The 15,180-nt window shown below is 40.5% G+C and overlaps 1 protein-coding gene and 1 long non-coding RNA gene across 2 annotated transcripts in view; one reads left to right on the forward strand and one right to left on the reverse strand.

The window, feature by feature from the left end:
• Nucleotides 1-8,856, reverse strand: part of RIN3 (Ras and Rab interactor 3) — a 67,044-nt gene extending 58,188 nt beyond the window's left edge. The window contains exon 1 of the mRNA XM_051806598.1: nucleotides 8,055-8,856. Within this exon, the coding sequence (XP_051662558.1) occupies nucleotides 8,055-8,098 (44 nt within the window). The 5' untranslated portion in view covers nucleotides 8,099-8,856. The remainder of the gene's footprint in view (nucleotides 1-8,054) is intronic.
• LOC127479567 (uncharacterized) lies at nucleotides 6,746-13,776 on the forward strand. The gene is made up of 3 exons (XR_007907597.1): nucleotides 6,746-7,280; nucleotides 11,397-11,503; nucleotides 13,036-13,776. It is a non-coding gene; the product is annotated as an uncharacterized LOC127479567 (long non-coding RNA).
• The last annotated feature ends 1,404 nt before the right edge of the window (nucleotides 13,777-15,180 follow it).

Consider the following 15,180-nt stretch of genomic DNA (forward strand, 5'->3'; position numbering starts at 1 on the left):
AGCCAAAGGCTGTGGGTTCATAGTAGTCTTGACAATCCATAACATGGTTTACTTGGTCATGTCCTCCCCAAAACACCAGTGCTGAACCCACCTCTACCTCCAGGCTGCTATTGCTTGTCTGACACTGGGGCACTCCCACTTAGGGAACCAGAGAGTGGAAGAAGGTTTGTGCTGGACACAGCTCTCTGGCTTGGCTCCCTGTTCAACTTGGTGAGGAATGAACAAATATAACACTTGGATTCAGCCCACTGGCACCAATTACCCTGAATTACTCCCTGGAGCTGCTGCTTCTCCAGTAAAACCAGAGATCCTTGTGGTTGAGTAGGCTCATAAATGGGGCACAACAATTTAACATCTAAAGTTAGGCAGAGTAAGTCCAGGCTAGATCTAGATAGCTAGCTCTAAATAGCAAAGGGAGATAGCAGATTGCCAGGCCAAGGGACTAACCCCACCATCTATCCCTATCTCAGGCTGCTCTTCACAGTGCCCCTCCTGCAATCTCTACTGGTTTCCAAGCACAGAGGACTCATCTCTGCTGGGAGGGTAACACAAATCTATTTCCCTTTTGCTTGGAAAAGTTGCCAATTAGATTCAGTCTAAAACTAATTAATTTCTAATCCTAAGAAAGGATTAGAATGGGAGTTCAGTACAGAATTACACTAAAACGTTCTGTGTTACATATTTGTCCTCTGGACAGAGAGGAAAGTAGTCCAAAGCCAAACTCTTTTTTTTTTTCTGCTGATTCAGCAGGAGAAGCTCTGAGCTTTGCCTGCTTTCTGCTTTTGTGGGGGGTATCAGGAGTGACAAATTCCTTGAAGAGAACTCAAGGGGGTAAAAAAGGAAAGAGACAAGAGAAAAATTCTTGGCAGGCAAGATGAAAGATTGGGTCAGGTCCCAGGCTGTCATTTAGCCAAATATGTGGGACGAACTTTTTTTGCCTAGAAGTCTGCTAGCAATTTGAAGAACAGTGATGCAGGTAACCAGCAGTGCTGTCAGTCTCCAGACTCTGCTATTTGTTGGTCTCTTTCTGCTTCCTTGGTGAATTTTTTCAAGCAGCAGAAAATTTAATTCAGTTCAAGAGGGGATGCAGCTGCTTTCTGTTCTGCCCAACAGCTGCTTTTACAAGACAGAGGTTTCAATAGACTAGCTTTCTTCAGAGGGCCAAGGGAGGGATGTACATGAGCTGTGTGGATTCCCTATATTTGGCAAAGTTTTCCCAGCATCCAGAAGGTTGTCTGTTTTCAGCTGGTTTCAACAAAGCACTTGAAATGCCCCAACAATGCATTAGCCTTGCAAAAGCAAAGAGAAAGCACTAATTAACATGGTCAGGAGATAATTTCCAGCAGTAAGACAGGTCTTTCAACCCTACCAGAAACAGTCCTGATACACAGATCCCAGAAAATCACCTAGAGCAAATACTAGCAGCCCCTTGCAAGACCATTATCAGAGCCAGAATTCCAGCCTGGCCTCAGAGAACAAACCTCGGGGGGGGGGGTGTGCTCCTCCTCATCCATGGCAATGGAGGGTACTGCAGAAAGGGCAGTCCCCTGGTCCCACTTCCACACCCTCCCAACACATCACTTTTGCTTCAGCTATAGAGGCTGTGTAAACACTGAGGAAGCTGGTTTAGCTGCATAATCCAGCAGGGAACTTGTACACCAAAGGCTTTCTGAGAGATGAATCCTCTTCCTAGCATCACCCCAAACCTAAAGGATGGTCTGGGGCAAGACCGGGGTTTCCCTGCTTAACAAGGATCCAGGAGACTGGGCTACAAAGTAAATGGCTATAATCAAATCTGCTCCATGAATTCATGCTTTGGTCTCCCTCCCTACAAGGACAGTAGAAGATACCTGCTTTCAGCTGGTTGTTGGGAGGCTTAATATCCATGAAACACACAGAGATCCTTTCATGCCTACAAGGACTTCATATTAGTCACACAATGTGATTACTGAAAACACCTCGTCCCTTTCAAAGGTACCAGTAATGCAGAAAGCAGAAATCCTTTACTCAGACATAAATACATTCCCTGTTTAGAAAAAAGCTTATAGAAAGTCTGGGAAAGGCACACCCATAGGCATGTATATATTCATCTATTTGAAAAGAGCTGCATTCCATAGCACTCCCTGGCTCGTGTGCATCTAACAGAATATCTATTTAGGAAAATGTGACTAGCATAACCAGCTATGCAGTGCTCACATCTGCTAATCCTTTGCTGCTCAAGTAATCATCTTTGCTTGCAAAAAGATTTATACTATTTTGGGTGCAGGCGAAGAGGAGCTAAGCACTTCAGAACTCTTGCAACTGATTATTTTTGAGGGAAGCATGGCCTTAATGTTCCCACTCCAGTAGGGTATAGAGAGATCTCATTTCTGGAGGTAGGCAGAATTACTTTAGATAGGTCGGGTATTGAATGGACAGAGGAAAGGCTTGAAGCTACAATATTTACCATATTGGGTGATGCTTATAGCTCTATTTTATTTGCACAGGTTAAACAGCACTGCTTCCTCGACCACAGCTGCCTCGCAGGGCTGTGCTACCAGGTACTTTCACAGTACTTTTAACCCCCTCCTTCAAACTTCACAGTTAAAAGACACCAGCTGAAACTCGCCTTGCCTTTCCGAGATGTAAGCATCTGACACCCAGGGATGGATTCTGAACTCAGCCAGCTCCAGCTCTGGAGAGTTACTCCAGAGTGACACCAGTGTGTGGCTCCAACTAAGCCATGTGCATCTGTATGTTTTAGGGATTTCCCCTGTCAGAGTGGGAGGATGGGATTGACACTTGTGTTCCTGCATTGTAAGAGCAGACCAGGGATGTCAAACAGAGTGCTGGAGGGAGAGTGGGGTGCCAAGGGTCTTGGCAGAAAATACAGCTAGCATACACACAAGCGGCCTTATGTAACAGCCCACGCCCCTCCACAGCAGATGGGGTGCAACACTGCACAAGGACAACTCTTCTCTACCTTGTGTATCACAGGCAGCCCTCTCTGGCAGAGAAGCATAGAAATGGTTTGACAGACATGGTTTAACTCCTGCAGACACTGTGCACCTTTTTTGGCAGACAGTTCTCGTGGATGCCAACTTGCCTGTTCAGCTGTCTTCTCACTGCTGCTTCTCTTTTTGCAGCTAGATCAATGCCAGGGCCAGGGTGTGCCCAGCATCCTTACATCTCCTATGCTGCAGTACAGATGTGTCCTTGCATCTTTGTTTTCTCAGTTTTGATCCATAACTATTCAGAAAGAGAAATCTGAGGTCTTGTTTGGTAGTATGAATATTTAAAAGTACAGAATATTATGCTGGGGGCTTTTTTGTTTGTTTTTGTTTGTTTGTTTGTTTGGTTGTTTTTTTTTTTTAAATTATCAAACATCTCAGGTTTGTAACTATTTTTGCTTTCATACCTCAGAAGTCCCTTCCACATAAGGCCCCAGATCAGCCTATGATCTAGTTGCTGCTCTGAACACCAGGGCTGCCAAGACCAGCTCCATCCCAGCACGTACCACGGCTTGTGACTGTAGGACCACTCTGTACTGATAACAGCATAGGAAGAGGCATTATAACCTCTCCTCAGTCTTCTGGAGAACATGTGCTAAATGTCCTTTCCCCTGTTTTTTCTAATTCTAAATCTAATTAGAAAGAATATAATTAGTTGTTTATTGTCATTAATTTGTAATTCCTCACAAAGGGCAACCTAAACAATCACAAACGCACAGACACCCTTCCCTACACAGGGGGAATGCCTGTTTAATACAGTTGGGAAAGTGTGATAGACTTTGGAAAGTGTGAGAGACATCAAGAGTTTTGATGACAGTATCTACCCTCTCCTCACAGATCCATCTGCACTAGAACTTGATCAGTCATTCCAAACAGCTGCCTTTTCTTTCTAATTATCCTTCCAAAGAGCTATCTCTTTCTATTCCCAAATGCAAAATATGTTCTCCCTTCAAAATTATAATGGCTAAAGGTCTGTGATGAACAATATTTTGTCCAAGTTTCACTAAGGCACTTTGGTTTCCATGCTCTTTAGCAATCAACCCAGACAACCATTTAAAACTTTGGGATGGCATCTTGTTGAAGCTTTTTTTTTTTTTCCTAATGGATTTGGTTTAGGTATTGGCTTTTATGTCTATTCTTCAGGTAATTTTAGAGATTCTTCTGAACTCACAATCCTATATTGTTGATCTAGAGAAGTCACCGATAGTTGAGTTAATATATAGTCCTACTATCACTTGGAAAAATTCTATAAAACAGATAATCTCTGAGATATCTGGAATATGTACATGTGGCTGAATAAGAGATGGAGCTAGCTCAAATTTGTGCCAAGTAACCCTCACAGCTAGTCTCCAGGACACACTGATTTACATATATACCTGTACACACAGAGCAAGAGAGATGCACACAACATACGTGCACATTTTTCAGCCTATGTCACCTCTAGGCTGGAAAGTCAACAACACAAACCAGCACGTAGCCATTTAGGACAGGAAGTGGAAAACTATATTTAGCTGAAACTATAGTAGAAAGTAGATGATCAGAATACTGCTTACAGTTGTGGCCCCATTCCTGTGAACACTGATATAAGGCAGTCCGCAACGATGAGAAGTTCCTACTCAGGGGCAATATTCCCAGTGTGGTCTGTCTGCCAGCAAACAATGGGACAGTTGCCTTCCATGCTACTACCAGCACCACTGCACAACGTGCTCCAAGCATCCGCCAAGCTTGGCAAGTACTCACTTAATGGAAGCGCTGGAAAGATCATATAACAAGTCAATGTGGTTGCAAACATGCTCTTCTGTTAAATGAATTTCAGGAGATTTTTGTCTCCTCCCTGGACATACCAAATTCAGGTAGCTTTGGAGAGTACCACCTTCTTTGTATCTTTACAGTAATATGCTGATCTTGGTACAATGCATCTTGAGCACAAACATTTCCTTCTTGAGAAGCACTATCGCTCTTGACTGGAAAGTGTATCATCGCTTGACAGACAGCAGGTATTTGATAACACTAATTTGTTTCCAGTTGCCTGAACTGTCCCTGCCCCATTTAAACATCACATCTCATATGTTCTAGGTCTGCATTGGGTTCAAGGCCTCCTGAAACCAACAGGACTTGTTCTCCTGATTCAAATGAGCTTAGATTAAGCCCTTTAAAAAGCATGGCTTTTAAGGAGTTTTTAAGAATTGTTTTCTCAGTTCAACCCTGTAAATGTTGGTATTAGATTTATTTACTGCACTGAAGAGACAAATATGTAGCCTCGGTAGAAGATAACAGCTTTTGTGGTCAACAACTATCTAGAAGCTCCCATTCCAGCAGAAGTCATGGGTTTGATAGCGTACTTGATAGGATCTCTGGTCTGCCCTACACAGGAGGTCAGACAAGACAGTCAAAACAGTCCCTTTCAAAACTAAAATCTGTGAACCTGTCAGAGTTTTTCAGTTTACAGATTCCTCCAATGCTCTAAATTCGTCACATGAAATCTGTCAACTGTGACGGTGGGTTTTGTGCCAAGAAACATGTCACCAGAAAGATGCACAATCATTACTTCATTAGGTAACCTGGTGTCCCAGAAATGAGAACCACTGTAACCCATCCCAACCTAAAACAGCCACTATCTCAAAGGACTATTAAATATTTGCATATAACATCTGTCTCAGCTCCTATCTGCTCTACTCATCATCTCCTCCACACATTTGCCAGATGCGGGAGTGAAGGCATATATCTTTTCATGAAACCATGGTCATCATGCTCAAGCAGCTCCCATTTCTCCAGGTGTTTCGTGATCTCACCACTTATTAATGTTCCTAGGAGTTAGCCTGACTCTAGGTCAGAATTACTGGTTAAATTTCTCGCAACCCATTTTGGAACAATTGGATTAGACTGATTTCTATTCAGCCCCTGGCTACACTTCTCCCTCATTCCTCTCTGAGTAGCTACTAATTCTGGAAGCAGGTTTCTCCCCAGTGTTTTTCTGCCATTTCACAGGTATAAATCAGCAAAACCTCCTTATGGATTTGCTACATGCAGAATAGACCCTTCAGTCATTACTAGGAATGGATACATGGATACTTTTCAAGTTGCTAGGGTACTTCTAAGATAATTTGCATTACCATAGTTTCTGTGCATGTGAATAAGCCTTCCATTTTAATTAATAGCCCAAAGACTATGGTGAACTGAGGTGCAATTTCAGCAATTGCTCGTGCAATTTTTGTGCACAGAATTTTAAAATCAGGTCCAGATTCTCCATCAGCAGCTTGCCCTATGTTACCATATCTTTTGAAAGCTACCAACTTTATCTACATATATTTTGTGAAATTGGCACCTAATTCAGTGTGACCGTAACAGGAAATTACCTAAACACCATTTAGAAATGTTTCTAATTCTGTAATGTGTTGGAGGCCACAAGGTACACATGCTGAAGTGTAATTTTGAGGATCCTCACCAATATTATAGAATGTAAACAGAAAGAGTTAAAACAGATTTTAAAATACCCAAGTTTTTTTATGAGTGGGAGACAGATTGAAAATAAAGACAATCAGTTAATGAAAAAAAAGGTAATTCTGTTAAATTGTTCAGATGCTCAAAACTCTATGAAGAATGCTTGTGGCATGCCCATTGATGCTTCAATATTCCTCCAACCACTTGATTTATAGTCCAAATCTAAGGTCTATGGCTTGTTTACTTTCTCCTGCAACTTTAGACTGAAAGCAAACCTTTGCAAGCACGTGGCTCATTTCAGACAAGCTGAGAAAAAGAGAATATATTTTTCAGTTTATAATACTTAACATCTTAACTATCACAAATGCAGAGAATATCTGCCAAGCACAAATTCTCTGGTTTATCATTGACTAAGTTCCTCTTGCCAGTCTGCAGGGATTGGACACTTACATTTTTTCCTTATGGGTGTGTGATCTTTGTCCCTCAGTGTTTAACATCACATGGAACTGAGGAATTACATCTTGAAACAGAAGTGTCATTGTTCCACTTAATGCAAACAACTGAACAAGGCAAAAGTAGTGACAATTGTAATGCAGGGTTCTCCCTCCACCCCCCGCACTCCATGTGGGTATTTGGGAACAGTGCTATGGTGAAACCATTGCACAGTAGCCTGTCAGCAGCAATTTCACCTCCTTTTTGTCTGAGTGTGCTCCAAGTTTGGCAGCACACTAAAGACTGAAAATGCAAGTATCCCATATCTATCCACCCATACAGCCTCTTCTACCGGACCCATCACAGACATATCTGGGAGCTTTTATTCACAGGAAATAGGCTAAGTGTGTCAAACAGGTAAGAAAAAGTCTTAATATCTGGTATTACTATGTTTTTCCAAGGGGGGGTGACTGAAGGTTTCAGCAGCTATGTAATTTTCCCCTGATTGTTTACAACAGGAAACAGAAATTCTCGGCTTCAGCACGGGCTTTATGACACAACCGAGCCTCAGGAGGATTCCAGCCTTACCCTGGAATCCCAGGAGCTAGCTGACTGTCGTCCCAGTCAAAACCCATTTTCTGTCCCACTATGTTTTCTTGGGGCTCAGTCCTGCAAGGTGCAGTGTTTGTTGGACAGGAGCAAGGAAAGCCTGTATTCTTTTCCTGACAGAAAGCACATTTGAAGTCTCTTGGGAGTCCATGGACAGAGTCTGTGTATACCTTAGCACACAGGAGCTGGAATGACCATCAGCTGATAGGGACGAGCCCTTATCCACTTCTGCATTTGAGCAGAAACAAAGCAAGCCTCCCAGAAAAACTTTGTCACATTTCCAAAACCAGAAAACTCCCTTTTTCTGTCCTTTGCCCTAAACTGCAGCTTGAGATTCATCCTTCTTCTTCCCTAAATAGCTAAGATTCAAGCTAAATAAAGGTATTGCAGTTTGGTTTTAGCTGGAACATGTTAGCTAAAGAAAATACTGTAAATTACAGCACAATCTTGCCACACTATTGTGACTGTGTAGCTGATAACTCAGCAGCCGGCTTACAAATGCAGCTGAGAACTCTTTGTTAAGTAGGAAAAGCAAAGCAACAGTTGTTAAAAATGAGCAGTCACTAAAGATTCAGGACTTACCCTGAGTCATCCCTGGCTCCCTTCTCTCCTGCTGATGTTTTCATCCTTACAGCAAACTTTAAGAGACACTTTCTGTTTCACAGTGGCTGGAGAGTTCCTCGGTAAGAAAAGCAATTCCTTTCCATCGCTGAGCAGAACCTCCACATCCTCAGGTTTTGCACTGAAGATGGTATTTCAAGGGGCGTCAGGGGGAGGATGTTTAAAACCAGCTTCAGGCTCAGTAGTATCAGAGGGCAGAGGACTAAACAAACACTGAAATGAAAGCAAACTACCAAGAAGATCCGATTTTAGCCTCTCTTATTTCTACTTCCTGTATTTATATGAACGGGGGATTTCAGGAAGAGGCAGTCTTTGGTGGTCAAGGGTGTGTGTGCGTGCGTGTGTGTGTGTGTGTGTTAGAAACCCATATTTAGTAGTGCAGGCAGGTTAACCTCATTAGAAAGAAGGGCTTGAGACCATCAACTTGTTTCTCTAACTTAAATAAGTTTCAAGGGAAATTGTTTTACAGGCTACAGGTATATCAGGAGGCAACAGAGCATAGTGAACTTTGTAAAGGATTTTGTAAGGCAGCAAAGCAGTAAGTCTCCGTCTGCAAATTCCTGAAGCGTGTGTATTTCTACTGCTTGAGTAACTGGAACCAGATGGAGCTTGGAAACCTTTATATTTACACAGGACCTGAGAAAATGAAATGTCTAACACTAGCAGAGGACAGCTTCACAAAAACATTCCCAGTTAAAGCAAAAGCTAATGATAAGGTTGTACAACTGCTAGCAAATGAACAGCTATCTGCTGTGAAGCTGCAGTCAGTCTCAGAGTACATTTGACCCGGAGTTATTTAAGTGATCAAGTAATGGTTGCTGTACGGGAAACCTGACTGAATACAGACCAGCTGTGGAAGCTGGGGACTGACAGATGTGCTGTCAGACAGGGCTGGTGGCACTCCTATTTGGCAACGCCATTGTTCCAGAAATATCTGATACTAGGAGAATGCATAATGGAAAAAATAAGGCAGAAGTAGGAAGCAGAGGCAGAGAAAAGCAATTGCATGGAATGGACAGGGAGACAAGGTAACTTTTTGCCCCTTTTATCTTTAGAAGGAATTTCTCAGCTTTTTAAAAATAGACAGTGCCATACAGCCCATAGCAGAATGCAAATGTCAGGGAATTGCCAGTGCACTGGCAAGAGGGAAACTAGACCTCAGTACAGAACACAGAGCCAATTCTGCTGGCACTGAGCTAAGGAGAGTCAGGGGGTCCTTCACCGTCACCAAGTCACAACTTCTGTGCTAACACTAGACCAAATTTTCCCAGTTTTTTTTTTTAATAAAGACTGTGACTTCTGTTCACATAAGAAAATTTATGTTCTAGCTTTTAGAAGGATTCATCTTAGAAAATCAAAGAGCCTAACTGAAAGACTGCATGATGGAAAATTCACTACCCTTCTACATAAGGTGTCTTAGGGTTTAATTGCTGGTATTATTTAAATTCACACCTGATTCTTTCCCTCATTTAGTTTTAAATTTTCAGCTACTGTATTTCATAATGCTTTTTTCTACTACATTAAGGAGCTAGTTGCTCCATCTCCTGGAGTAATTTTCAGGCAATGGCAAACTCATTCAATGAAGAATTTAGTCCTCTTAGACAGGCAGGTTGGCTGAGATTCACTCATTCCTTACTGCAGGCTTGTCAGATCTCAGCTCTGAATCCTTCTGTGGGTTCTGAGCGCAGAGGTCCAAGAAAAAATATGTTCTAGATTTGCTCACCAGCTGGGCACCTTTGAAATGCACCTCGGGTACTGGCATGAGAACAACCTCCTACATGCCTCACACGAATTCAGCTCTACCCCACATTTCCATTTCTCTCCCCTGCAATTCGGCAGGGACCAGGCCCACTCAGCATTTACCCTTGTTTTGCTGGAAAAAAAGTTTGCTGAGACAAAAACTGGGAAGTTGGGCTGCTTGCATGGACCTCCTCAGATGGGAAAAACTGTTCACACAAATAGGCAGCTGTCCTATGCGAAGACCTGAGATTTTGCAAATGCAGAACATCACAGAGTGTTAGACAATTCCAATGAGATTTTTAGGGAAGTAGAAACAAAATTACTAGAATTATTCACAAGATTTGGGGGGAAAAAATGGCAACAATACAGAATAAAAAAATCCAGTATTTTGGTGCTATCTCAGTTTCATGTGATTTGAGTGAAACCTTTCACACTATTTCCAATGTAAAGAATGTAGTTTCAGAAATGTGAAGTTTCAAAATTTGTTTTGCTAAAGATATTGACCAAATTTAATTTTAAAAGATTTTGTAATTTTCTACAAAGTACTCAGTATCTCTGTAAAATATTTAAAATATGAAAACGAAGACAAATTTTAACTTAAGAAATTTTGTCCAGTCTTTACTAGGTATTTTTTTAAGCCAGAGATTTGACAGGTTTGGAATGTGACACTATGGTCTAGTATCAGGCTTTGGAAGTAAACAATTACACAAAAGCTAAATGACAAAATAACACCCAGTTACTTCAAACTGAGGCTCCTCTATGATAAATCCAAGCCGAAAGGGGAAATTCATTTCTTTTCTAGAACTGATTCACCCTTCCCATCTTAAGCCACAGCATGCTGCAGCCCGTTTTTGTAATTTTATGCAGCCGAGTTGGAAAGGTTTAAAAATGGCTTATGGGGGAAGCCATTAAGGACGAGCACTTTGGCTATAAAAAAATGCTTTCAGCATATGCACAGATTACACGACAGTTCTGTTTTCCATATAGTAGGAAGTGGCTGCATCAGTAATACAGCATGTATTAACAGCCCATAGGAATTGTCATGCCTATTGTGTCACTAATCCATAGATTATGTGCCTTTTATAGAGCCTATTACATAACAGATCATGATGGGTCATCATGTCAAGAATGGAAGGATTAAAAGAAGAGGTATTTTTCACATTCAGATTCTGATTCCTAAGAAGGTAATTCTTTGCATAAGAAGGAATCCTTTTCTTTCCCCAGTTTAGAAAAATTTAGCTTAGCATACATTAATGAACGAACCCTTATGTAAAAATCAAAGGATATCCCTTTTCTCCACTTCCATGAGACTTTTCTGTAGATGCACAAAAGCCAAGAGTGGCTAATGGCAGATTTATACAGCAACAGGGATTCCAGTCTCATGCACAGTGCTTAAGAAAAATAAGATCAAGATTTTTTTTAACTTGCATCTCCTGGTTGTAAACTGGCTAGGAGTATTCATGAGAAGACTTGTCTAATTAAACTGTTAATACACCAGGCCATGAGATGAAGTTAACTCTTAGCTTCTCTTTTTCTCCTTTTTTTTTTTTTTGCATTTAAAAGCTTTTTGTGAGTCCAAAACAGACTGTACCAGAGCCTGTGTACATATATACCAGAAGTCATCAGACCCTGTGATGGACTACAAGGATGTTGAAAATGGACAATCAAGGGTAAGAAGGAGTATCTCCAGAGGTTAGGTAGCTGGGAAAGGAAAATAGTACTGCACAGCCTTCAGATCTTACTTCCACTCCTTTGTCAGCATCCAGTACTCCGTGTGAACCTGCTGGACACCACCGTACCATGAGACAAAGCAGCCAAAATGCTCTCCATCGGGGTGTTTCTGAGCTGTCATAATTGCTTCTGAATCAGTGCCTCAGTACAGCAAACTGTGTTCTCAGCAATTCACACACTTCTAGCCTCAAAAGAGCAAATTGTGTGTTTCAGAATTGCTGCAAATCAAAGCAATACACTTAACTCACTCCAAATAATGGCTTGATTCAGGCAATACTCCCTGGAATAGATGAAAATGTGGGCCTTCATTAATGCAGTTCAGCAGGGTCCAGATTTCACCAAAAAAGTAAAGGTGCATAACCTATTTGGGTCCTTAAATTTTAGATTTTCAATAATAAACATGAGAATGTTTCACATCTTATCATCTGAGAAAAAAACACACTCTAGTTGTTTATATAATTTATTGATAGTGTACATATTTTTATATAGTGCATTATAATACTGACTGCTATAATCTTTATAAATGCTGAGTTAACTATTTTTTATAATTCTCACAACAAAAATAATCAAATATCATGCCAACATTTTGTAACAAATCATCACATTAAATCCATTTGGATTCCATGACATATTTATCTGTACAATGGACCCCATATCACAGAGCATTCACAGTGCATAAGGTCACAGTCATTGAAAAAATAAATAACATGAGAGATTTCTGTTATTTACAGTTTACAAACCCATCCCTTTCTGTTTTCAAAGTAAGCAGTTCCAGAAAGTTTTAATAATATTTAAAGAGGTACCGCACCTCCTAAGGGTGCACAGCAAATGCCTGCAAGTACGAAACACAGGTTTTTAAAAGGTTCAGAATTCGTTTTAGTGATCTTAAATGATTTCAAATACTTTCTTGCAATGGAGGAGATAGTGTGAGCCAAATTCCACGCTCAGTTCCACTGACACAAATTTGTGCCAACTATCAGGACAGTAACGAGCACTGTCACCACTCCCAGGAACGTGAAGGCAAGAATTCGGTCACAACTTTGCTGCAGTTACACCTATTTGAAACAGAGGTGCTGCTGGGGAAGGAGATTTACCCCAGAGGTGCTGCTGGGGAAGGAAATTTCTTTGCATACATAATTGGTATATGAATGAAGGCCATAATCTTGCTGTAAAAATCCCCTCAAAGGAAGCATCTTTACTGTTGTTATCAATCTTTCTAGAGATTATACCTGTCTAGTTTTCATATACTCTGATACTTTTAGAATTTGTTATCATGTCTAGTGCTATAAATCAATCTTTAGATTTGTCTTTTAAGTTTATCAAGACCATCTCACTGATAGGATGGCAGTGATTGCCTACATTCTTTGTGCAAGTAAAAAAGAAAAAAAAAAGGGATTAAATTCAAACAGGCAATTCTTCTAAGAAAATATCCAAATGGCATTAATTTCCCATAATCATTAATTTCTTTCAGACAGTGTGCTGTATGTCAGAAGTATGGCAGCAAGCAGAACCACATGAGGAGCAAATTACCACAACCACTACACATCTCAGCCTGTGCAGAAGCAGCTACATGTATCTCACATGTCAGGACAGGGATGTATAAGATTTCACAGATTTCTTTTGGGAGCAAACATGAGAACCTGACATATGGGGAAATGTGAGAAAAGTATGTGCTCAAGTTATTCAAAAGGAGGTTTTTAAATATGCACACAGTAGGTCAGAAACTGGAATGCACATATCAGTTGAACGGCATTCTCCTCTTCAGCAGAACATCCATCACTTGCATACAGACTTTTCAAAATAGTTCAAGAGAATAATAAAGGGTTTGGTACAGAGTTGCTGGAACTAAATGCTGTCATTTACCTGTGTAACCATCACATAAATCTCACCACCCAACAAAATGAAAAATATGGAGTTCAGACTCAAAGAAATAAAAAGGAAATTGCGTAGCGAGTGCACGAGCTGCAGATTTTTTTTCTGAGTGTTTAAACACAAATAACTAACAGAGAGATCTGAGGCTTGCACTGATAGAATGTTATGCTTAAAGGTGATGTATTTCAATTAGGAAGACTCTTTGGTTTCACCTGGCTATCAGTTATTTTAGTGTCTGATTCATATCACATTAGGTCTGATCTTTCCTTGGCATGAATTATCAGGCAGTATTCATACAGCTTAAAGCACTCTACCAAAACCAACTAATAGTAGGACACAAGTAAATGGCATTACAATGGTAAGAAATCCAAGAAAGGAAGACAACAAAATCCATGTGGGATTTGTGCAACTAGAGCAAATACATAATAGAAACAAGTGCAATTAAAGCACAGTCACAAGGTAAATCAAAGACAGAATAGAATCCTCTCTATGATTGCTAAGTATTAGATTAGTAAAGACCTTTTCCATTTGTTTACACGTTGACAGAAAGTTTAAAAATATCATCTAAATCCAGAAACTAATTTTATGTTTGCTACAGCTGCAGCAAGCATATAAAAACAAAATAAAATTGGCACACCAATGACTGAGCCAGGAGAAAGATGCTGACTATGCTGTATCTGTTGGGAAGACTTAAGGTGTTCTTCTAGGCTAGACCTCAGCCCAGAGAGCAGCCATTACATCATCAAATAGATAACCATATCTGTAGCTTCTTATATTTAGACATGTAGATCCTAAGCTTGAAATCTTTACACAAGCAATACTTTATAATGCAGTACAATTGTTATGGTAAATAAACTTAATCAAAAATTGTCAAACTCAACGGAAACTCCCACTTGCTTGCTACAGACAGGACTGCAACCTGTAGGTCTATGTGGGACTGTGCTACTCCAGGGGAACTGCAGCAGAAAAGAGCTGCTAAAAGCCCTCCTTGGCCAGCTATAATTCAGTTTTGCCCCCACTCATACACACAAGGGCAGATGCACAGTTTTGAAGTCTGAGACAAGGAACATGTTCTCCTATTTACAAGAGTGGAAATTGAAAGTGGTATTAGCAGAGCAGAAGTCCACGGACACTGGTTAAACCTTATAACTTGAGAAAGAAATAAAATCCTTACACTACAAACCCAGTAAAATATGAAAAGATCTCAATATGACAGAAAACCCAAAAACTGTGCTCCACTGTCATCTTAGGACACAATCCAGCAAGGCACTTGGATATATGCTTAGCTTTAAGAATGGAATCAAACCTGCTGAAGTTAAGCTTTGCTGGATATGGGATATCTTTTTCTGAGTTGTATTACTTTTCAGTGTTAGTATGCTGGCAAATTTCAGATCACAGTAACAGTTTTACCTCTCACATCCACCAGCTTTCTTTTCACTCTTGAGCTGAACATTAACTTAGAGAATACTGCAACACAGATTCCAAACTCAGCCAGCTAACTCTTGCAATGGTTAATAAAACAAAATGGCTACAAAATTTGAGACACAATTTGAACAGCTGCAGGATAGAACTGTACTAATTGCAGAGAGCCAAGCACAAATCACTCCTTTTCTTGATTTGAAAATGGCAAAATTTGCAATGGTTTCCTGACTACGCAAGCAAATTTTTTCTTTTTTTTTTTTTTTTTTGTATACACGTGAAAGGCACTAGTTTGTTATTACTCTGCAACAGCCTACTGAATTAC

Source organism: Manacus candei, unplaced genomic scaffold (assembly GCF_025592945.1).
Source record: "Manacus candei isolate 608988 ecotype Guabito, Panama unplaced genomic scaffold, ASM2559294v1 h1tg000067l, whole genome shotgun sequence".
Classification (NCBI taxonomy): domain Eukaryota; kingdom Metazoa; phylum Chordata; class Aves; order Passeriformes; family Pipridae; genus Manacus; species Manacus candei.